Source organism: Erpetoichthys calabaricus, chromosome 2, assembly GCF_900747795.2.
Source record: "Erpetoichthys calabaricus chromosome 2, fErpCal1.3, whole genome shotgun sequence".
Taxonomy (NCBI): domain Eukaryota; kingdom Metazoa; phylum Chordata; class Cladistia; order Polypteriformes; family Polypteridae; genus Erpetoichthys; species Erpetoichthys calabaricus.
This window is the reverse complement of record NC_041395.2, coordinates 238,575,532-238,599,119: the sequence shown is the minus strand read 5'-3', so window position 1 is coordinate 238,599,119 and position 23,588 is coordinate 238,575,532. Positions and strand designations below refer to the sequence as shown.

General features: G+C 35.3%; 1 protein-coding gene across 1 annotated transcript in view; it reads right to left on the bottom strand.

Annotated features, from left to right (window-relative positions):
* The window catches only part of dock1 (dedicator of cytokinesis 1), an 870,017-nt gene that overhangs the window by 199,515 nt on the left and 646,914 nt on the right, over positions 1–23,588 (bottom strand). Inside the window, exon 30 of the mRNA XM_051924023.1 lies at positions 2,131–2,209. Coding sequence (XP_051779983.1) covers positions 2,131–2,209 — 79 coding nt within the window. The remainder of the gene's footprint in view (positions 1–2,130; positions 2,210–23,588) is intronic.

Sequence of the window (23,588 nt, the reverse complement as noted above, 5' to 3'; positions counted from 1 at the left end):
TGTTTTCTTAGACTCTTGCTGTGCTATTAGCTTCCATGCTTACTCAATGGACGTTAAAAATAAATGACAAAACAAAATGAACTGGGTATCTTGTACCAGCATTTGCATCTAAATTGCTACAGTGTTTCCTAACAGATTTCTAAACCTATTGCAAAAAGAGTAACTGCAGCATAATATCAAAACAAAAGTTTTTTTTTTTTTATTTATAAAGTGGACTTCAATAACAGTCGATTTATAAAAATCACTGATGCAAAAGATACTATGTTACTTCTTATAATTGAATAGTGCAGGTTGAGACTCTAATATTTGACACAATAATTCTCATGGCTTGTTCTAACTCTCTTCAACATGTTTTCTACCTTTAGTCTGCAAGGCTAGATTTTAAAACGTCACTATCTTTTTAAAGGTTTTCTGTCCACACTAGCGTTTTTAGATTCTTTTCTAAAGGTTCATCATCTACAGTGAAACACCACAAATGAGTAGATCTTTCTTTAAAGGCATGCGCTGCTCATCAGCCAAGAGTACAGTTTTATATATTGAAATGCTGGAACAATGAGAAATAAAACAAAATGGGCTGATTGAGACGACAGACAATGAAGTACAGCTGTTTTTAAATATTACAAAGAAGGAGGTAGAGTCCATCCAAAATAAACATTTTAGAAATACAGTCATGCACCAATTTATGGCCGATCAAACTGAGACAATTCATGTAAATGGCCAATAATGTTCTGGAAGCTGCTAAAACCTGTCTCAGTAACAAAATCTTACATTATTATTATTTTCACATGTTTTCTGGCTCTAGGAAGGCCTTTTAAGGATTATTTTCTTTGGCATTGCTCAACATGGCTAATTCTTAGTATTTGGCCTCGTACAGCCTTTTTAAATTCATTAACGATCCACTAGCAGCTATTGTAAACCGGACCCTTGGTGAAACAAGCTCACTTAGAAATGGGGAAACATTTCACATAGCACTGCTGATTGCTTAGATGACCCACCATAACCCATTTGAGAACCAACGATGGCAACCCACAACCCCCTGGCAGTAACCCTGGTCTCAATGCAATGGTTGAGAAACACTGGCTTAGGTGACCCATTGCAACCCACTCGCAAACCAACGATGACAACCTGCAAACCTAGTGGCTGAGAAACACAGCCTTGCACTTAGCTGGTTTGCAGATTCCAAAACCTGAACATCAGCTTGTGCTACTCTGTACCAGCAATTTAAAGTATGTCTACTGGTGACCCACACCAGACTCACAGAGACTCAACCAAATAGCTGGTCCCAAATGGAGCTGAAAGTCGGAGTATGGCTGTATTTGAGTGCTTCAATGTGCATTACCTGTTGGCTAATGCAAATAAATTGGGAAGGGAAAACTTTTTACAGTGTTTTCAGAAATCTTTGTTTCCCCAAACAAAACACTATGCTATGCGAGATTTTGGAATGTGCTTTAGAAAACAATTTGTTTTAGGTAGTCAAAAATGCCATTTCAGTGTGGACTGCAATGAATATTTTCTGTTTCTACTAATGGCTAACATTAGCAGTTACCTTTTCATTCAAGTGTTTACTTTTGTCTTTGCTGTCAGATATGGCAATGGGGTGTTATGTTGTATTGAAGAAAAAGCTAAAAAATTACGGGAACTATTATTGTTACCATGCACTGATTTCATAATAATTTTATCAAAATGAGAGCGTTAATTTGCTACTTCAGAGAATGCTTTTAATATGATAAAGGCAAAGAACAAATATTCTAAATGCAAAAGACAAACTTACCTTAAGATCATAAACAAGCACAGGAAAATGCACTCTAAACTGAGTGATCTAGACTCACTCAATGGAAGAGAGTTGTAGAGTATTAAATGTGAACTGTTTGCACTATATTAAAATTTCGGAGTCAAAACAAAAAATAACAGGATACTGTACTATATAAAGATACAGCAGTATCACTTATTTACATTTGTTAAAAGAATGATAATGTTAAAGATTAATTTCTCAACTTTTTTGAGAATACAGTAATAAAGAATCAGCCACAAGTGTCCCCTTATTTCCATATGCAAAATGAGTATACTGATAGAAAGCAGGCATATAATATATAACCAGAACAGAAAGCAGGCCTGATTGTGACTACTTACTTGGAGCTCAAAGTTGGTCTGATCAAGGAATCTCTTGTTGAGCACAGCTGCATACTGATTAATTGCTCGCAGAAAAACTCTGGAAGACATAAGATTTTTTTTATTCAGCTCTTCTGAATTTATGATCAAATAAAGATTAATTGCTTTATGCAAATTTTGTTTTGAAGGGTCTTTCACTTTACTTTGTACTGTTGTCTGCTCTAAATCTTAATTTTAGTGAAGACAGACAACTGATATCTGCTACTAACCAAGAACACTCCCAGCATTTTCAGATGAATCACTCATTCACGGTATTAAACATCAAAAACAATTTAGCAATAGGGAAAAAAACAAAACATCAAAAATCCCATAATAGACAACTTTTGTAGTATTTGTCTTTTTATTTTAAAGCCTTCCACTTAATTAGTGACACGATTAAATTACTGTCAAACAAGTTTTGCCTGTTGCAGCTCTTCACTTCAAACAAAAATAAGATTAATACTGTTTACAAAGACCATCAACCAGTAAATTAGTGCAGAAGTTGTGCTGTCAAAAGTATTTAGTTATGTATATTTAGTCTTTAATGGAAGATAAGCTGAGAGTTTTCAATTCTCTATCATTAGCATAAATGTACCATTGACAGAGGCCCTGGTTCGTTTTTTTTGCCAAAGTTGAATATCCATGTATGAATTATTTAAAAAATTTTAATTTTACATTTTTTAAATGATATAAAATGTTTATAGGATGGAGATTTTATTTTTATCCATGTATGTTTTTCTTCCGGTATTTTCCTCCAACATCTCAAACAAATACTGTATACGTTAGGTTAACTGGAGATTCTAGAGTGGTCTGATATGTGTGCGTGAATTCACCCTGCACCACACTCATTAGTTTATGCAGTATATGTAAATGAATATATCTGACAGATATACATATCTATAGGCTCCGACTGGTAACCCAGAATTAGAAAAATTCAGAAAATGGATGGACACATTGCTGTATTAATAAACTCAGTGAACAATGTTACAAAAGGTTGTAAAAATGTATTAGCCAATATGGTGTTTGGCAAATACAAAGATGATTCAGGAGCAAACTGTCATACTTTAAAACTTTAAGATGCAATGTGTTCTGGTAAATTCCTTTAATTCTTGAATTTTGGTAATTTAAAATCTAGCTGCTTATAGTATAATGTTTTCAGAAGTAAAAAGAAGAAAGCAAGCAAACAAAGCATACACAAAAATGTTTTAAAGAAAACAATATTGTAATTTAAAAAAAATAACCAAAATTTAACACATACAAATAAATTTAATCAAACTGATCAACCGATTTGTAAGGCAGTACAATTACAGAACTTGAATTTGAACCTAATCACTTATTAGTAGACATCTTTTCTTTTATGTTCTTCTTAAAAGCCTTCAATATACAGAATTAACTAAGGAACAATCATACAAAACTGTAAAATTTTGTAATATGGGAAAGTACAGTCACTATACAGAACACCATGCAAATAATTGCTTTGCGTATAAACATTATTTAGTTTTAGAACAAATGAATTTGGCTAAAACTCATAATTATATCTGTGTCTGTATCTTATATCTGTATTGCAATGAGGCAGAAATACAGAGAATGTAATATCTTACTCAACATTAAATACTCTAGGAAGTGAGGCAAGCGTCTATGTGGATCTGCCACTGATGAGAAATAAGAATATAAAATTGCCATGCAAAACATTTACATTCAAACTATAGCTTAGTTCAGGGTGTTAACCTGCACATTCTTTGGGAACCTTTAATCAAAAATATTAATGTAAGTATAATACATGACCTTTACTGGCATATAATTTGAATATTTCTCTAAACTACACAGGACAAAAACTGTACTACATGAGCCCACAGGAGTCACAATATTTGTAATGCAATGTACTCCAATTTAATTATCATTAGACCAAAAGTAGCAAGAAATTTCTCAATCTGATAAGACTTTTGAGAACAGGCTACAAAATACACAATAATACATATTTTTTCCCCACATACACATATTCTCCTCTTTATTTAAATACAGTGGGAATAGCTTTTAATATTAGTCAAGACTTCTCTTTATACTGTAAATTAACATTGTTTCCTTAATGTTTATGTTTTGAAAGTTATTCTAAAGTTTTATCATCCTTTGCTCCCTCTTCACAACAAGACATTAAGGGAAAAAAAATCTAACAACAGACTTTGGTGACGAAGTACTTCAAGAAGCTGGAGTTGAGACACATAAAACCGAATATTCCAGATAGTCTTGATTATCTTCAGTTTTCATATCACCACAACCAGTGCAGAGAGGATGCCACATCCCTTGCACTTCATATAATCCTGGCACATTTGGATAATAAAAACTGTTACACAAGACACATTTAGCACTGTTGTACCATTGAAGCCGACTACCTCAGTTTAGGACTGAGCTACCTTTTACAACTGGATTTTGAACATCATAACAGATCTTAGCGTGTGTTGATTAGCAGCACCACACCTTCCATACTGACACTAAAAACAAGCACTGTACAGGTTAATGTGCTGAGTGACCTTCTGTACTCCTTATTCATCTCTGACTGGCCGGACACAGATCCAGTTCCACAATTAAATTTGATGATGGTATAACCATCAAAAGCCTGCTCATCAACAATGATGAGCCAGCTCAGAGAGAAGAGATGTACCTGTTGACTCACTGGTGCCAGGACAACAATCTCACCCTTAATTTCAGCAAAACCAAGGTGCTGATCATAGACTTCAGGAAGCACAAGGTAGATCACACTTCCATCTGCATTGGAGAGACTATGAGGCTTTCACAGTTTCTCAGAGGGACTATCACCAGCAAACTTTGAATAGACAGACAGACACACACACTGTCTGAACACATACCAGGATTACTAAAAAGGAATAAAATTAAAAAGAAAACCTCTGACTTGGCAGTTGCGGTAACAGTAAGGATTACACAGTCATAATGCTGTTGATATAAATGAGCTCCAGGAGCATTTTCTGATATACTTCTGCTGAATAATTAATTGGCCGAAAGTACTCAGTGTTAAGTGTGTCAGATAGAGGATGCACAGCACTGTTCATAAGTAAGCATAACATATTTCAGATCTTGTCATAAAGGCTCACTAACTTCTAACATCTAACTGCATCTAACTTCTCAGACATCTGATAAAACTTTGTACCTCCACATCTGTACAATGGAGCCCATCATTAATGGCTCACACCATCTTGGATTAAAAATCTAAAGTCTTGCAGAGGGTGGTGAAGATTTCACAGAATATTACCAGCATCTTAAACAGTTGTATTTCTCACTTTTTCACTACAGTATATGTATATATAAAATGCAAAGCTGACTAACTGACTCACTCATTCATCAACAAAAACACTAATTCACGTTTAGTTAAAAAGCTGAAATTTGTTGAGGTTTGAATTTGATACTTAGCAGTAAAAACAACCCTACAAAAGAAAAACTAAATATCCTAAAATGGTTTGACTGATTTGATGGAAATTTTGTGATGTTATAAAAAAAAAAAAGTGTTATTTTTTTTTTTTTGCCGATATTTATTGATAATGATATCATATTAAGCAGGCAATGCTAATACTACGTTGACAGTGGGGCTTTCCAGTATATGCAAATAAAGACTGCCATCAGAAGGGATAGGCACTGCACATGAAGACTGGCACTGGGCAACAGGGTGAACAGACAAGTGAAAAAGGAGAGGTCCTGAACAGGGTAACTTGTGGCATGGAGCTGTGAAGTGAAAGTATGAAAGTTCGGCGAAGTTCAAGTAAGGTGTGATTAGCAAACGCACTCCAAAGTTCCAGGTACCATTTGACTTGGCTGTGAGTGTAGGTATTGCCTCACTAGAAAAAAAAGGGATGGAGTGAAAAGTAGATGAGGAATTGACATCCTCGCCTCCAAGACTGGAGTGATGGCCAGTTTAAATGCTACCGCAGTGCAATTAAGGTGTCCCTCATGGCCACAACAAATAGAGAGCTGACATTATATAAACTGCATTTCACTTTTCACATGTTCTTTCATATACAATCCTTACTTCTCCAATAATATTAGGTCCTGGTTAAAAAAAAAAATGTATGCAGTAAAGTACTGAAGTAATGAAGTTTATAATATATTTTATTTATATAGTGTCTTTCCCATTCTGGAGTGTGCAATTCAAAATTTCTCAAAAGAAAAGCTGATGCTTCTTAGGTGATACATACATATATATACTATGTATGTACACACACACACCCACCCACACCCACACCCACAATAGACAGGGAATTAATCAAAGAAAACCAGCATCTCAATGCAATTCTGCTTATAAGACAAAGTGGTCTGCCAACATGCATATCAAGCCAAAAACCAGCAATATTATTACTTTTTCGCAATTTGCTCAGTCTTAGTTTTACACTTCATCTGTTTGCTACAGTAATTTTTGGTGAAGGCAAAGTGTCTGCTCTCACTTATTCCCTTTACACATAGCAGACTGCTTTTATTTAAAGCAGAGTGTTGAATGAACAATGAAATTCAATTCATTTAATGTTATTTAAAGTTATCTCCTGAATATTTATTATTTCAGCAATGTACCACTCAAAATACCTTGACTAAAGCTTTCGGACCTTTTTTTTTTTTTTTTTTTTAAAGTTATCTGAAAACATTATTTGATTTAGATAGATAGATACTTTATTAATCCCAAGGGGAAATTCACATTTAGGCTAATAATTACTTTGACCTTACAATGACCAGAACTAAGAAATAAATATTGTTAATAAAAAGTCACCTGTTTTAATATCAAACACTAATATGTTTATATATCCTTACACTAAACAGCAATTGTTTAGTTTATATATAACATTGCAAATATATACTTTCTACTTTTTTGTTATGAAGATATGAAAAAATGAACGGCTTTGTCAAGACAACTGGTAGATGTATGGATCCATGAATGCAATAATTGTACAAACATCAATGCTTACTGTGTAAGTGACATAGCATGTTTTTTCCCAAAAAAAAATAGAAATAATAAAGAAGAATGATCACTATAAATATAACCAATGTAATAATAATAATAATAATTCATGTACTGATTGCTGAAATCATTGAATGATAAAATTATTATCATAGCTATAAATAACTTAAGTAAAAATCTATTAAACCACAAGAACGCTTGGAACTACAAAACTAAAAGAAAGGAAACACCTTGAACAGCGATAGTAGGTGATTACCTAGGTACCAAAGTGATCATATTTTAAAAAATGTATATGAATTGTAAAAGCCTTGTATATAAACATACCAGTATCTCATTCAACTATTATGAAGCAGAACACCTCTCTTTCAAGATGTAATTACCAATTTAAGGAATGCAATTTCACAAATTCCTATGTGCATGGCATAAGGATTTTTTCTCTAAACTACATGCCTTGTCTATACAGTATAATTTAATATATAGCAACTCAAATATGAATTCTTTGTAGACAAACAGACAAAGTAAGACTAACAAAAATTCATTATCACTTCTAGGACAAACAGGAGGTTGGCCAGCAAAGCCTTGACTTTTTTTTTTTTTCTTCTCTCAGTGAAGTACACTTAAAGACTGATAACTATTCCAGGGAAATATTCACTCAATTATAACATGTCTAGGATAATGTCACAATGATATACTTTCATCAGTATTTGTTGTAAGAACACATTTTGTGTTTGCATTATTATACTGTGCAGATTACAAAACAAAGACCTGATGAGGAGCTGTGAAGGAATTTAAGGTGGCTCGGCATTACAACTTTTTTCGTAAGCTTCAGGGATTCTAATGTTAAACACTGTACAGTTTAGGCATTGCTAGTATAAATGGTTAAAGTACACTGGATCAACGGAAAGTAGCCAATCGGCTTTAACGTGTTTCCTACAATGGTACTATATTTGAGGGAAAAAATCATGTCATAATCATAGAGAGATACATTTTATTCAGTTCCTTCTCTTATAATATTCTCAGTCTTTGGCTGTGGGGTATAGCTTTATGTTTCCAGTTAAGAAGAAGGCTGTGGTTAAATATTAGACCCGTACATATAACTTGCCTGAGCAGGTGGAGAAAGTTTAAAAAGATGTCCCATACACACAGTTTTAAGTGTCACAATAGTAAGGTTTGGGAAGAAAAAAAGAAAATGTGCTCTGTGATAATATAGAAAACAATGATTGTATGTTTTTCTGTCTAAACCTGAGTGAAGAAGAGACACTGGAGAATTTTATACTAGAATAGTTGAAAAGGATACTGCTGAGATAAAAAAATACATCAGTTTTTGTCAATGATGAAATACCACTTACATTTGAAAATCTGTTGCAATATGCTTTTGGGAGAGAAAGCTGAAAATGTACTGTAAACCATGTTACTTAAGGATAAGGATGACATTGTCTGTGCAAAGAATTATTCTAATGCTAATTTATTTGCCATGCTTTTGGAAGTAGACTTTTCAAGGAGTGGACACTCTTAGTAAATTGTATTTTAGGAAACATGAGTCCAACATATCTCACATACTATAATATACACATAACGAAGTACAAGAAAGAAGTTTGTCTTGACAGGCAATCCTATTTTTCTAAAATTATAAACGACAATGCAGAAAATCCAAGAGTTTTATTTTCAACAACTGATTTGTCTTCTAAACCCAGTTCAATCAATAGAATGCCTCCTGAAAACGTCTAGCGAAACTTGTCACTCTTTTACCACAATATTAGATGAAATAGAAGTCTCTGATGTGCTAATTGATAGTGTACTTGACATAGTTAATTCATCATTAGTATTCCCTGATTGTCTAATACCTCACCTTAGTCAAGGGGTCACCTTCAAAGAAACTGTCCAAAAATTCTTTGTTAGTTATGCTGATTGCAGTTCAGGAATCAAAACACAAGCAAACTACTACAGTTATGCAGATGATACACATCTTTACTTATCTATAGTACCTGATGACCCTGGCTATCTGGGCTTTTTGATCAACTGTCTTGTATTTCTAAATGAATGAGTACTAATTTCCTCAAGCTAAATAAGGAGAACACTGAAAAGTTAGTCATTCATAAAAATGGAAATAATGATGGCATCAGAAATACGCTTGATCCCCTTAGCATTAAAAGTCAAGGCAGAAGTAAAGAATTTGAGAGTAATCAACCTAAACTTTATCCTAAACTTTAAATCTCACATTAACCATATTACTAGGACTGTATTTTTCCATTTAAGGAACACAACAATAGTTAAACATCTTATAACATTACAAGATCCTAAGAAATTAATTCATACTTTTGTTTTTACTTGACTAGATTACTGCAATGCACTATTAACTGGACTACCTAGGAGGGATGGTGTGCCTCAATATCACCACCACAGCTGTTTGCTCCTGAAGCCTTCTCACCTTCCCCGCAGGTATGTGTTCTCTTTTTACAACTAACCTATACAAAGATCAAATTGTCTCCCAAAGTCTTGTGATACAGCCTATCACAGCCAATCACAAGGAAGAAAAATCCAGAACAAATATTAAATTTACATGGAGAAAAGACAATGAAAGAGTTGGTCAAAATATGTCTGATAGTCTCTGAAAATATGACTTTCTAGAAGACACTGTGTCAGCTATGATGGTACATACAAAAGTAAAGCCGAACACAAATGCATCATGTATAATTCTAAACACCTTAACATAAATAATGCTAGTCAAGGCAGAAGACAATCACCAAGTAGAATTCAAGAAAGGGAAAAAGAATATGAAACATATTTGTAGGTATAACTACAACTTTGAACTTCAGTGTGGATATCTACTCATTCTGTACTTTATGGACTGGAAAAGGCATTCAGAATACACTCAGCTGAAGGAACCATTTAAAATAATAGCAGTGTACTGGAACATCTAAAGACAAAGAAGCAAACATTTATTGGAGTCTGGCAGTCCAGTAAATGATAGAAGAGGAGGACTTTGAGCCAAGATTGGCAAACTGTAACATATTTTGATTTTACCTAATTATATAGGGCAGCACGGTGGCGCAGTGGTAGTGCTGCTGCCTCGCAGTACGGACACCTGGGTTCGCTTCCTGGGTTCTTCCCATGTCTGTGTGGGTTTCCTCTGGGTACTCTGGTTTCCTCCCAAAGTCCAAAGACATGCAGGTTAGGTGCATTGGCGATCCTAAAAAGTCCCTAGTGTGTGCTTGGTGTGTGGGAGTGTGTGTGTGTGTGCGCCCTGCGTTGGGTGGTGCCCTGCCAGGGATTTCCTGCCTTGCCCCCTGTGCTGGCTGGGATTGGCTACAGCGGACATAGGATATAGCGGGTTGGACAATGACTGACTGATGACCTAATTATATTTATTCAATAAGTTTAGAGAAAAGAAGATGTAAATGAGCAAATATACATAGGAGTTAGAATGTGGGCTATGGGACCTTCAGATGCCCAAGCAATACTGGCAAATGGAGGATGAAAATATTGCCACATGTTAGAATTGTCAAAACACAATATGCTAAATGCTACAAAGCAATTTAAGTAAAATCAAGAAAGATATTCTGCAGACAGAAGGAATGACTTGTAAACAGAGACTTTTAAAAGCATCTATATATATAATTCACTAAGTCCATGGCAAGCAAGACACACGCAAGACAGCCACGCCCACCAACAACTCACTAAACAGCCGACCATGGCACGAGAGCGATAGCATTTGCCAAGAATGTGTTCATTAATCAAGAACGAAAGTCGGAGGTTCGAAGAAGATCACATACCGTCGTAGTTCCGACCATACATGATGCCGACTGGCGATCCGGTGGCGTTATTCCCATGACCCGCTGGGCAGCCAACCGGGCAACCAAAGTCTTTGGGTTCTGGGGGCAGTATGGTTGCAAAGCTGGAACTGAAAGGAATTGACGGAAGGGCGCCACCAAGTGTTGAGCCTGTGGCTTAATTTGACTCAACACGGGAAACCTCACCTGGACCGAACGTGGCTCACAGGTGCATGTGAACTGTAGCGTATGGTTGCAAAGCTGAAACTGAAAGGAATTGACGGAAGGGCACCGCCAGGTGTGGAGCCTTTGGTTGAATTGGACTCAACACGGGAAACCTCACCCGGCCCGAACGTGGCTCATAGGTGCATGCATGTGTGGAAAATGAACAGTCAATGTGACTCACAAGTGCATGTGGACTGTACACAGACGAAAGCAATTCAGGTAAGGAGTTGGGGGCAGACACATGAGCAGGCAGTACGTACTGAACGATGACTAAGAGATGACTTAAGAAATCGGCAGACTAGAATGGTGGGGGCGGAATGGGCGTCAGACGATCGATCTTGCCTATCTAGAGGATGTAAATGTCCTTACATGGGTTCCGCAGGTGAACCTGTGGAAGGATCGTTACCGGTTGTGCCGACCCGTCGTTGGACGGTTAGGACCCGAAACCTCTCAGGCCCGCTTCCCCGCCCTCTCTCCAGAGTTCCATCTTTGCATTCACTTACAGTCGTATCCTCAAATCCACCCCATTTGGACAACTGTGTCTTTCAGGAAGTGTTCACCCATCAATACATAATTATGTGGCGTATGCTACATGGCGGGTTGGCTAGTATATACAATTTGACTGAACACACAATTGAGAAAGCTCAGAAAAATGTTACAAACTGAATTCACACTGATTGCATTAATTAAATAATGACATATAAAATGGAATGGACATATTATGAAATGAATTACTGGTAAAGTATGTTATAGGGAAAAGAAGTCAAAAACAAATAGAAAAAGACCATTAGATACTATTGGCCTGATTACAATTAAAATAACAAATACAGTATGGAGACATGAAGAGAAACACTTGACGTAGAATGGTGTCACTATAGAACACAACCTATTGATAGAGGCATCAGAAAATAATCAGGATGATGAAATATCCAGAAGTGAGAAATTCATGTTGTAAAAGTGTGTACAATATACTGCAGCATTTACATTTAGTATATCAAAAACAATGCAGATGTAACTGAAAAAAGTGTACTTTAAAAGATAAGATATCGTGGAATCAATAGAACTGACATTATTAAGAGAGAAACTGATAACTCAGATTTTGCAGTTTGATTAATTGCATTTTTTGTGTTACAAAATACAACATCACTTGGTGTCTGACTTAAAGCTATATACGGTACACACTTTATTAACCTTGAAATAATGTGTAAATGTTGAAAAATCTTTATAATACATCTTTTTAATTAACGCTTATGTGTTCATGCAAGGCTGACAAAGTATTATTCATCTCAATGGGAATTCAAATACCATAGGACACAGATAATAAACTTAATTGCTTCTTCAACACTTAGATAGCCGGCAAGTGTTAGACATTAACAAAAAATGTTGAAGACTGGACTACTTACTCAAAATATTGAAGATGATTGGACCACTTAATTAAATTAGGAACAGCAGAGAATCTAACCAGCACTTTATAACCGCTTAACTATAGCGCTCTTATTGTATGCTCTCTGGTCTAGTAAAACATCCTGAACTCTTACTGCACTGCAGAAAATTTAAGTAAATTCTATTATAATCTATTGGAATGATGTTCAAACAATTTTCTTGAAGAAAAAGAAGTGTTCCATTTAATTTGCATATCATTTTTGCATTCCATAGGGCTGCTCCTTCAAAGAAAGAGTCTTTATTTTAAGTGTTTCTTTCAAGGTGCACACTGTCACAACAAACACCACCAAAAGCAACAAAAAAGTGCAGCATGGGATTATCAAATGAAATTAACATATTGTAGGATCAAGCACAGCAAAGTCAAAATCAGTAGATCAAACACAGGAGAGTGAACTAGAAAATAAAATAACTACAGATAATAAATAATTGATCTCAACACATTCTTTCTTAAATGTTTATTGTTATGATTTAGAAAAGTAAAGAAACAAAAGGGTACTCTGGCATGATACAAGCATTCCCATTGATAGAATTATGGAGAAAGTTATGTAGTTTTGCAGCCACAATTCTAAATGAACAAGCCAAAAGTAAAATAAAATAGCGAGAAAAGCTTGAGTATCTGTCAGGTTGTAACAGTACAAGAAATGAAGACAGTTTAATTCAGTTTCTTCAATAGTCTACAGCCAGTGGAAGAGAGATGTATTCATTGCAATTGGTCCACATAAGGTAGAACAATTCTGAATACTATCACAATCTTGATACTTTGTACAGGAAGACCACTAAAGACCAATGCAAACTGCAGCAAACAAAACAAGAGAAGGTGAATTAAGATGTTGCCATGCAGAGTTTGAAAGGTTCATTAGCACAGTTTGTTATGAGGTATGCTGTCTTGATCAGAGGAGTCAGTGTCAAACCTGGGCTATACTGATAAATATTGATTAAAGTGCTATGACAGTAATTTCTCATTAATACTGCCTTGGTTAACACAAACATCTTCAATGGTAAAACACTGGCATTTTCTAAAGTAATTGTGAATTGTAATCTTGATACGTTTAAGTGAAAAATTATAAACATCTAAAGTTTTTGAGCCTCTGCACGAGGAACATGCCATCTGGTTATATTTACTTAGTAGCAGTTTGTAGCTCAGAGAGGCAACTGTTAGATCTGAACATAAAAGAAATACTTATCAAATGTTTATGGTCTTTTGAAAATATAGTTGATTTTTTTTTTTGTGAACACATTTTTATTAAAGTAAAATACAGAAAGAAACAGTATGTATGAAATTAGAAGTTAATGAGATAAAGCAACGCTCACGCCACAGACATAAGGAGCGAAATAATCAAAAATAGAGAAAATGAGTGATGTCTGCATGACTATTCAGAAAGCACAGCAGTCCACAACCTGACTGAAAATGAAAGGCAGCAAGGAGGACACGTTCCCATCATCACTAGCCACCAGATACCCATTTTTCCCACAACACTGGTGGCCAAAAGCCACTCCCCGATGTTGTAACTAGATGCACCACTGATCCTTAATGCTGAGTGTTCAAGAAGAGTTAGGTTATGGAAAGATTTCCAAGAATCAAGAAACAGAAGAGTTGGACTTCCAACAAGAGACCACTGCAAGTCTGGCAGTTATGGAACCTCAAGAGAACAACGTCTGTTGGACTGGGCTGATGAAAAGTGTGGAACAGTCCAGAATAATGAAACTGATGTGAAAGAGGAATCTGGAGAGAAAGCATTGAAGAGAGGGAATATAAAAAAAGCAAGCCAATAGGGAGTCACAGTGGGATATTTCCAAAACACACGGGGGATGGATCTGGGGACATTTAAAGAGCAAAAGTGACGAAGTGGGTGAGTGGATAAATCCACAGCAAAACATTTATGTAGGGTAAGATACAAGCGATGGACAAAATTAAATTAAATATGCTGATGATTGGGGGACCTGGAAGACATAACGATATTCTTAAAGATGGTGGTCCATGACAAGGTAATAAAAGGACGAGAGATTGTGTTGCCACACTGAATACAAAGTTAAGGGTTTGTAGGAAACTTTGTGCAGTGAAGCAAATAAAGTAGAATGTTTTGATGAGAATGACCAAAAACAAAAAGTGAATGAGAAGGAAGAAGGGAGCAAAGCAGTACACCACATATCTTAAGGATGGGCTTCATTTGAAGATAAAATAAAAAAAGAAGATTAGGGGATGGAGAAACTTCACCTTAGTGCCTGAAATGTCCAGAGTCCTGATTCATCAAAGATATCCCCCAGGGTGTTAATACGTAAGAGAGACCAATGAGGAAAATAAATGGGCTATTCACCGATATACACGTATAAAGCTTCATTATGGAATATCACCAAATTTAAAGAGAAGGGGTGTTAGCTTTAAGGACATAAAGAGAAGAATGTGTAGGGGTGAGGGGAAGCAAGTCTCTGTTGAATGAAAATTCAAGATGTAGGATTGGCAGGAGCATCAACCCAGATCCAGAGAAGCCTAAGGGTATAAAACCAATGGTAAAATTCCAAGAAGAGAAACTAACCCATCAGATTTGACTTGAATTAGGAAAGTATACAAAGTATAAAAAATTTCATTAATACTTAATATGAGGTCTCTTACCATTCCAAAAAAATAGGACAGAAAGGCTCGAACTTCAGGACAATAACTGACAGAAGGAGAGAGAGGGAGCACTAAGCTAAAAACATTTATACAAGGAACAATATTTATTTTAATAATTGCCAAGCAAGGGTAAAAAGATAAGAGGGATTTGTGTCCAAGTACAGAAGAAGTCTTTAATTGTTTAAAAGGTGCAACAGTAATTAGAAAGGACTATGATCTGCAACAGATTAGAAATGTTAATGCTAAGATATTTAAATGATTTAGTCATGGAAATAAAAGGAAGGAGAAGAGAGTTTTGACAAAGATGGGTTAACACTAGAATTACCAGAGCCAACGAAAAAACTCATAAATCCGACCGACCTTAAATCCCTTCGCACCTCTCCGCCGGCGTCTTTTGTCTTCTAAATATGTCGATAAACCCAAGCACCAAGCAGCCTACTATACCATCCCCCAACTGCCTCAGAACGGGCAAGAAGTTCTCCCAGTTCCTGCCTTGATTGATTATCTGGGAGTGAGCTACCCAGTATTGTAAGGGGAAATGATTTGATGTGTGTTTTGTGTATACAACAATCTATGTAAACAGAGATAATGGTAATTCTAGTGTTAAAAGGAGAAGCTGTGAATTGAAATAGCTGTGTTATGTTCAAATTAATAAAAATTACTGCAGAATGTGTTGAGAATATGCCTTTAATCATATTAATAAATTCGTAACCAAAGTGCATTTGTTGCAGGTTCTGCCAAAGACAAGACCAGACCATGCAGTCAAATGTCTTTGGTGGCGAAAGAAAGAAACGTAGCTGGTGAGGGTAAGGCCAGAACTACATCAACTGAATATTAAAGAAAATAGATATTGTCAGCTGCATAACATGCAAAAATAAAGCCTGTTTGATATGGATTATTAATTTACTAGTCATTTAGCCCGTTACAATAACGGGCGTTAGAACAGTAGTGCATAAACATTAGTAGAAACAGTCTATATTAAATGGCAAGGGACTTTGACCTCATTCTTTTTGTTGGTCGTATTTTTCTTTGTCTTTCCGCCTTTCTTTTGTTGATGTTTACTTGCTGAGCTGACCGTTCGTGGGCTGCCGTCATGTATTGTGTGTCTTTAATTTTCTGTGACAGTAATACTGTCTTGTACGTCCGTAATATACCTTTAATTTTCTCTGGTGGTAATACAGGCGTGCGCGTCGGTAACATGCATTTAATCTCCTCTGACAGTAATACTGGCTTGTATGTGGCTGTAATATGAGTCACTGTATTGTGTACCTTTAATTTCCTCTCGCAGTAATACTGGTATGTATTTCCATAAAACAGCTCTAACTTTCTCTGACAGTAATATCGCGCATCGCACCGTGCCCCGCGCATGCACACTTCACCAGAAGCCCCGCACATGCGCACTTCAGAAGACACACACACACGGACACCTGGACGCACACAGGGATTTTATTAAAGAGGATGTCTAACAGATTAAGTAGTGCAAGAAGCTTGGCCAGCAACTTGGTGTTAGAATATCTATACTAATAAAAGGCAAAGCCCTCACTGACTGACTCACTCACTCACTGACTCACTCATCACTAATTCTCCAACTTCCCGTGTAGGTAGAAGGCTGAAATTTGGCAGGCTCATTCCTTACAGCTTACTTACAAAAGTTAGGCAGGTTTCATTTCGAAATTCAAAGCGTAATGGTCATAACTGGAACATATTTTTTGTCCATACACTGTAATGGAGGAGGCGGAGTCACGTATCGCGTCATCACGCCTCCTACGTAATCACGTGAACTAAAAACAAGGAAGAGATTTACAGCACGAGTTGCACGCGGGAACGAAGGTAAATGACGTTAATTTTTGACTGTCTTTTAATACTGTGTAAGCATACATATTAACACATGTGCAATTAAACGTGTGCATTTACGGGGTGATTTCTCAGGCTTAAAAGCTCACCTTTTATCAAACGCGGGAAGAAAGGTAACTGACGTTGTTCACTGTCTTTTAATACTGTGTAACCATACATATTAACACATGTCCAATTAAACGTGTGCATTTACGGGGTGATTTCTCAGGCTTAAAAGCTCACCTTTTATCAAACGCGGGAAGAAAGGTAACTGACGTTGTTCACTGTCTTTTAATACTGTGTAACCATACATATTAACACATGTCCAATTAAACGTGTGCATTTACGGGGTGATTTCTCAGGCTTAAAAGCTCGCCTTTTACTAAAAAGGTAAATGCAAAACTATTTTCAATCAGTTTATTGAAACGCTCCCGTTAAGGATTGCAATAACATATTCGCGAGATAAAAGAACGAAGTAGGGGGAAATGGAGGAACAGCCGCAAACAGCGAAGAGCAAAAAATTAATTAAACAATTGAGAACGGAGCGAGTTAAGCATACAAGCATGTTCATAAGGGAAACAAACCACGGTGTAAAACGTAAGTTTACATAAAGTTTATAGAAACGCTCCTGCTGCGGATTGCAATAACATATTCGCGAGATAAAAGTTTAATGAGAAGACACGAGGTATAAACGAACCACACGCCGTGGCGCAACGTTAGGGGCAACAGTTTCAACCATTCTATGATCTGCTTCTCGCAACTGAAAGACGGCACATGGCGGATGTTAGCCAACTTGCTGACCGCAACGTTAGGGGCTTCAACTATGGCGCTGACGCCACATCTCAGTGCCAACACTTTGCAGACTGTACTTAAAAGACACGCCCTCCTCACTGGACAGTTAAAAACACCAATCAAACTAACGATGACATCAAGTATTACCCAATCAAAAGTAGGAAAGGAGGCATCTTCATAAAATGCGTGTGGGATGATTTGCATGAGACGCTGCTTTAAAAAAAAAATGATTACAAAAATACGGGATAAATCCCGTCCAGTATTGATTCAAAACGGGACGCGCAATTTCATTGTCAAACGCGGCACGATTCCGTATTTTAAAGGACGGGTGGCAACCCTACAGTGCCAGGTAACCACCCATACAATCAGATTGTGATTCAGACTAGGAATGCAATGAATGTAATTACCCCGATCTACATACAAGGCGAAAGTCTTGCAACATTCAAAGATGATGGTTTGGGATAATTAGTACTTATTAAGTACACCATGGAACATAAAAGAGCTTATGAAGCCTTGAACCGAAAAAAGCAACATCTCAGAGATCGTACAAAAAAAAAAGGAGGTAATGTCGTTTTACTCGCTGTAGATTTTAGTGAAACATTACCAGTTATTCCACGAGGGAGACCAGCAGATGAACTCAACGCTTCTTTAAAATCCATGCTTCTCCCACGGTCGGTTATATGTCGCGTGTTCTCGGGTAGGTACACCAAAAAATGTATACATTTAAGCATGTAATGGGCAAAGAAAAAATGAGGTATACCCGAAGGCACTGCAGTAGTACTCAATGTAACTTTACTTCTTAAATGTTAATGTTTTACTGTTTAATAATTTATACGCTTCTTATATATTGTTCAAATTCTTTTATCAAAATACCAGTGACAGCGCAATGAACGATAACATGGAGTGAATACACCATACGCATCTGCCCACGGCCGCCCTGGTGTGCGCAGATAGGAGTTGATTCTAAAATAAAATAAACATAAAAAGAGTAATACAATCATCACCCATAAAGCGGATAGCAGACGTGACGTATTATATGTGTACCACATTTCAAGTCAATAGGTGAAACAGTTTGCAAGCTACAGGTGATTTAAATATCCTGGACAGACCAACGAAAAGCCACGGTAGCAAATTATACAAGAAGATTTTACTGTTTAATTATTTATATTTATATGAAATGTGCTTCTTATATATTACTTCATATTCTCATATGATAATGATGTTAATGTTGTTTATATTGATTTCTATGTTATTGTAAGTGCATCTATGTGTGTATATGTATGTATGTATGTGTATATATATATATATATATATATATATATATATATATATATATATATATATATATATATAAAAAATATATATATAAAAAATATATGTGTATATGTATATATAATATATCTGTATATGTGTGTATATGTGTGTGTATATGTGTATATGTATATATATATGACAGCAACACTCATAACAATGACAACACAATTACATTGACAATCATGTTACGTTATTTTTAAAATGTTTCCTTTACTTTTTCATAACCTTTTTAACACACTACTTCTCTGCTGCGAAGCGCGGGTATTTTGCTAGTATCAGATAAATTGGACAGTAGCTTAAACAGTTTAAGGTGTCTATGCCCTGTCATGACAAGGGATTAATCATTGGCATATTGTTTGATGAATTAATCATAATTGAAGAAACCAAAGACTTTACCATTTGAAGAAACGGGCCAGATAACTGACCCCAGAAAGAAGAAAAAAAACTCAGTACTAATTACATCAGGGTCTGGCAATTTTCATTTTCTCAAGATGTCTAAGGCTTTCTGAATTCCCAAAAATGATAATGGAGGATCCAAAAACGAAACACCCTCCATGACTCTACAATTAATATCAAATTCTAATCCTTTTGCTTTTTATCTTATTATGAGACTTTAACCGACATGATGCAATTATGACCTTATTAAACTTGGTTTCCCAAAAAATTATTTTTTTTTTGAGATTTTATCATTTATATTGATATTCCTACATATAAGATCACCACACAAAAGTTATCTACTCCTGACTGACTATTTTGTCTTGGTGTGGCATAATAATTTTTCTACCCACTCTTGAGATCATATATTGGACCAGATCTTCCAGTTCTGACTTTGGTCTACGGATGGTAAACCAAATCATTCTCCAAACTAACCTATGGATGACAAAGCCTTCTCCTCTCTTGCACCCAGCCTTTGGAATGTGAGTGGAAAACAAAAAAAAAAAAAAATTAACAAGAATGTGTTGTACAACATTTCTTTAGTGAAGCTAGCTTTCTACTATACAATAAAGAAAATAACATCTACCCAGCTGGGAAAAAAGTTAAATGTTCCACAATAATTAGACAATAAAATGATCAAAGGCTTTCTTCAAAGTGACTGCTTCTCAAAGATTTTTAAGCATACATGACAGAAAACTTTGGAAAGCAAATAAAAGCATTTTAACAACATAAAACTACAGAAATTTCATTCTTTCTAGAGACTTTAAATCACTTCCTAGTAAAAAGTTTTATATCAAATGCTCTTTTAAAAAATGAAACACATAGCTGTCTTAAAAAATATCTATATATACAACCACTCAAACGTTTTGGATCATCCAGAAATGTTGATGTTTTTAATAGAAATTGATACCTTCTGTTATCAATACAGTATACCATTAAATTGACTTTAAAAAACAGCCAAGTAATTACTAGTGTTTATAATTGCTATTACTGCTTGAAATGACTGATTTTAAATGTATTATTCACATATGGCTGCAAAGCCGAATTTTCAGCAGCAATTCCTTCAGTGTCCTCATGGTCAACTCCCTTAGCTTATCCTTAATTAGTCATGCTTGCATGCTAATTGGTTATTATAGAAATCTTTGTAATTGCATTAGCACCGCTGAAACCTGTAATTTTGTTCACTTGGGTTCCAAGGTACTGGCATTTCTATAGCTCAGTTCCGAGTTCAGAAATCGCCAAAATGAAACAGTTTTTTTTTTTTAAACAAAACAAAGGCGATTCCATGTGAGAGATTGACAAAAAGGTGAAGATTACATAGAAATGAGTCTGTTATTGTCAAGAGAAGAGGGCAATCTGAATCTAACTAGGATAATAACATAAAAAAAAGAATTGGAAGGCCCAGATAAGAGGAGAAGGGCATCAGAGTCTTTTTAACTAAATACACGCCAAATACCAGTGAAATTCTACAACAGTGTCCTAGGACCATGGTTGAAGACTCCTGGTATATACAATGGAAAGCTGACTGACTCACTCATCAACCAAAACACAATTTCCCGTTAAGTTAAAAAGCTGAAATTTGGCAGGATGGTAAATTTCAGGCTGTACGTATCCGCAAAGAAAGGACAAATTGATATGTCAATATTTAGGTGTTAAATACCCCTGAACCATAATCTCAAAAATGCTTTGATCGATTTTATTAAAATGTGGTGATGTTGCAGAAAATATAATAAACTATATAATAAAAGAATATTAGCCAACATGTGTTTATTTGTCAATAATATTTCTTTACAAAGTGCACTATGCTAATGTGCCATGCACTGCTGACAGAAGCCTGAACACAAAGACTAGCAGCAAGTGTGTTGGTGTATGCAAATGAAGGTCTATAGCAGAAGCGATGAGTGGTGTAGACGTATTATCTATAGAGTGGACTCATGGGTGAGAAAGGGGATATGTCTGAGACAGGAAAAAAGATATAGCGTTGGCCTGAAAAAGACTCTTGAGAATTGTTAGCTACATCAGAAATTTTTACAAGCATATTTTTAGTTTACAAAAATGGTGTATTATTTTCTAAATGGTAAACAGTCAGTCAGTTAAAAAAAAAGCACTTCACAGGAGTTTTATGTAGAGGCCATTTTGATGGTTACATGCCTATTACTAATATTAATCTTACACAAACTCCTAATTGGTTACAACAAACATTGCAATCAAGTACAGTCTCTTTGCTTATCTAATGTGACAGAATTATCTCAAAAGCATACTAATAAAATAGGAAAAAGCAAACACTGCATTAGATATTCTGACAATATCATTCAAAATCAATTTTAAAAATAAAAAGATAAATATATGGAAAAAAAAATCCTAAAGTCAAAGAAAAATGCTGAAGTGAACAGACTTGTGCTTCCTAAATATGCACAAAATATCCTAATATTAACAAAGTTGTGCTTGCAAAATACACACATAAATATCCAGAAATTCATAGTGCTGCTGTTACTAAACATACCTCAAATAATATTGCAACGAAAAGTCGGAGAAACCTCTGCTTGACAAGCAAATCAAAGAAGATATCTGTATTGGCTCAAAAGTTGCAATAATTTGAAAAGATCTAATTATGATTCATGCATTGATTATGAATCTATTAAAGAAATTATCATAGGGCATATGAATGTTAAATGTCCATATTGTTGCTCACATATAAACCTCCTTTTGAAGATTTACCAGGGTCAATTAAATGTTTAGTATTTGGCTTACACCCAGACTTAGAACAATTTCTCAGAGGTATAAGAAAATACACTAATACACATTTGGTGCAAAAAGAATAACAATTTTATGCAAAATGTTTAAGTGTAAGGACAGGTGCATCGCCATTATCTTAGAAAATTTCCTGGGCAAATCCAGGTAACACAGCTAATTTATTCATATTTCCTGTTGGACAATTTTTAGTGCTTTAAAGATTTTCATGTTAAAAAAGCTATTACAGCTCTACTCAGAATTATGTCAGTATGAATTCTGAGAAGATGACTATTAAGAAAATGTGAAGAAAAATGTATATAGAATTCAATTCTAGTCCTGAGAATAAGTTTATATTCCTTTAATGAGAATGCTAAGAACAGGAGGACAATATTCAGATCATGAAAGAAAGTATGGATTTTTTCCTCTTTTAAGAAAGGTGAGAATAAGATTATTTTATCCAAGATATGAAGATAATGAGAATAGCAGGTATCATTTTGTCTAATGAGAATGTCGAGAAGAAAAATCGAATACCTAATACAGAAGACCTAAAGTTATTGTATGCTCACGGTTTTCATTTCATACTGTTATCATTTTGCACGTGTAGAGTAGCAGCAAGCAAAGGAGGGAATCAGATTTCTCCTTGTTAACATGAATCAGCCATGAAAGACTACAGTAGACAACTTAATAGAGCACAGCGGAATTGTCTCAAGTATATACATATTAAGTTAAAAGTTTTACAGTGACAGAAAAGCCTGAAAAACTGTTAATTTACTTAATGACATTTCCACATAAAAACACAAAAAACAATGACAACAATAACAAATAAATAGCAGATCATAATAATGATGATAATAATGTTGTGCTCTTGACGTCTATGCAGCTACACATACACTATAGGGAAAAAGGTTTATAATAAAAAAAAAAAAAAAACTGCCAGTTTAATATCATTTAATTTTGTAGTAAACAATATTCATGAAGCTAGTGCATATCAGTGAGGCAGAAAAGAATGCAAAACTTTTAGCTGGTATCAACTGAAACGGCTGAAAACTTTACATTCTGCTTTTATGATACAATACTAAATGGTGACTGAAGTTTTTAACAGAGTAACAGGTAGGTTTGGTAATTATAGGGATAATGGAATGCTTCTGATACTTCCATCCATGCGGTTTCTCTCTCTCATACTCAATCACTTGTGCTCCTTTAGTAACTAAAGGCATTTTCCATCCAAAAATGTTATTTCTAAAGTATTTTTCTTAACACCATGTGGTTTATAGTGGTGTCTGAGGAAAAAAAAAATCTTATGTTTTTATAGACATTGGAGATAACAATG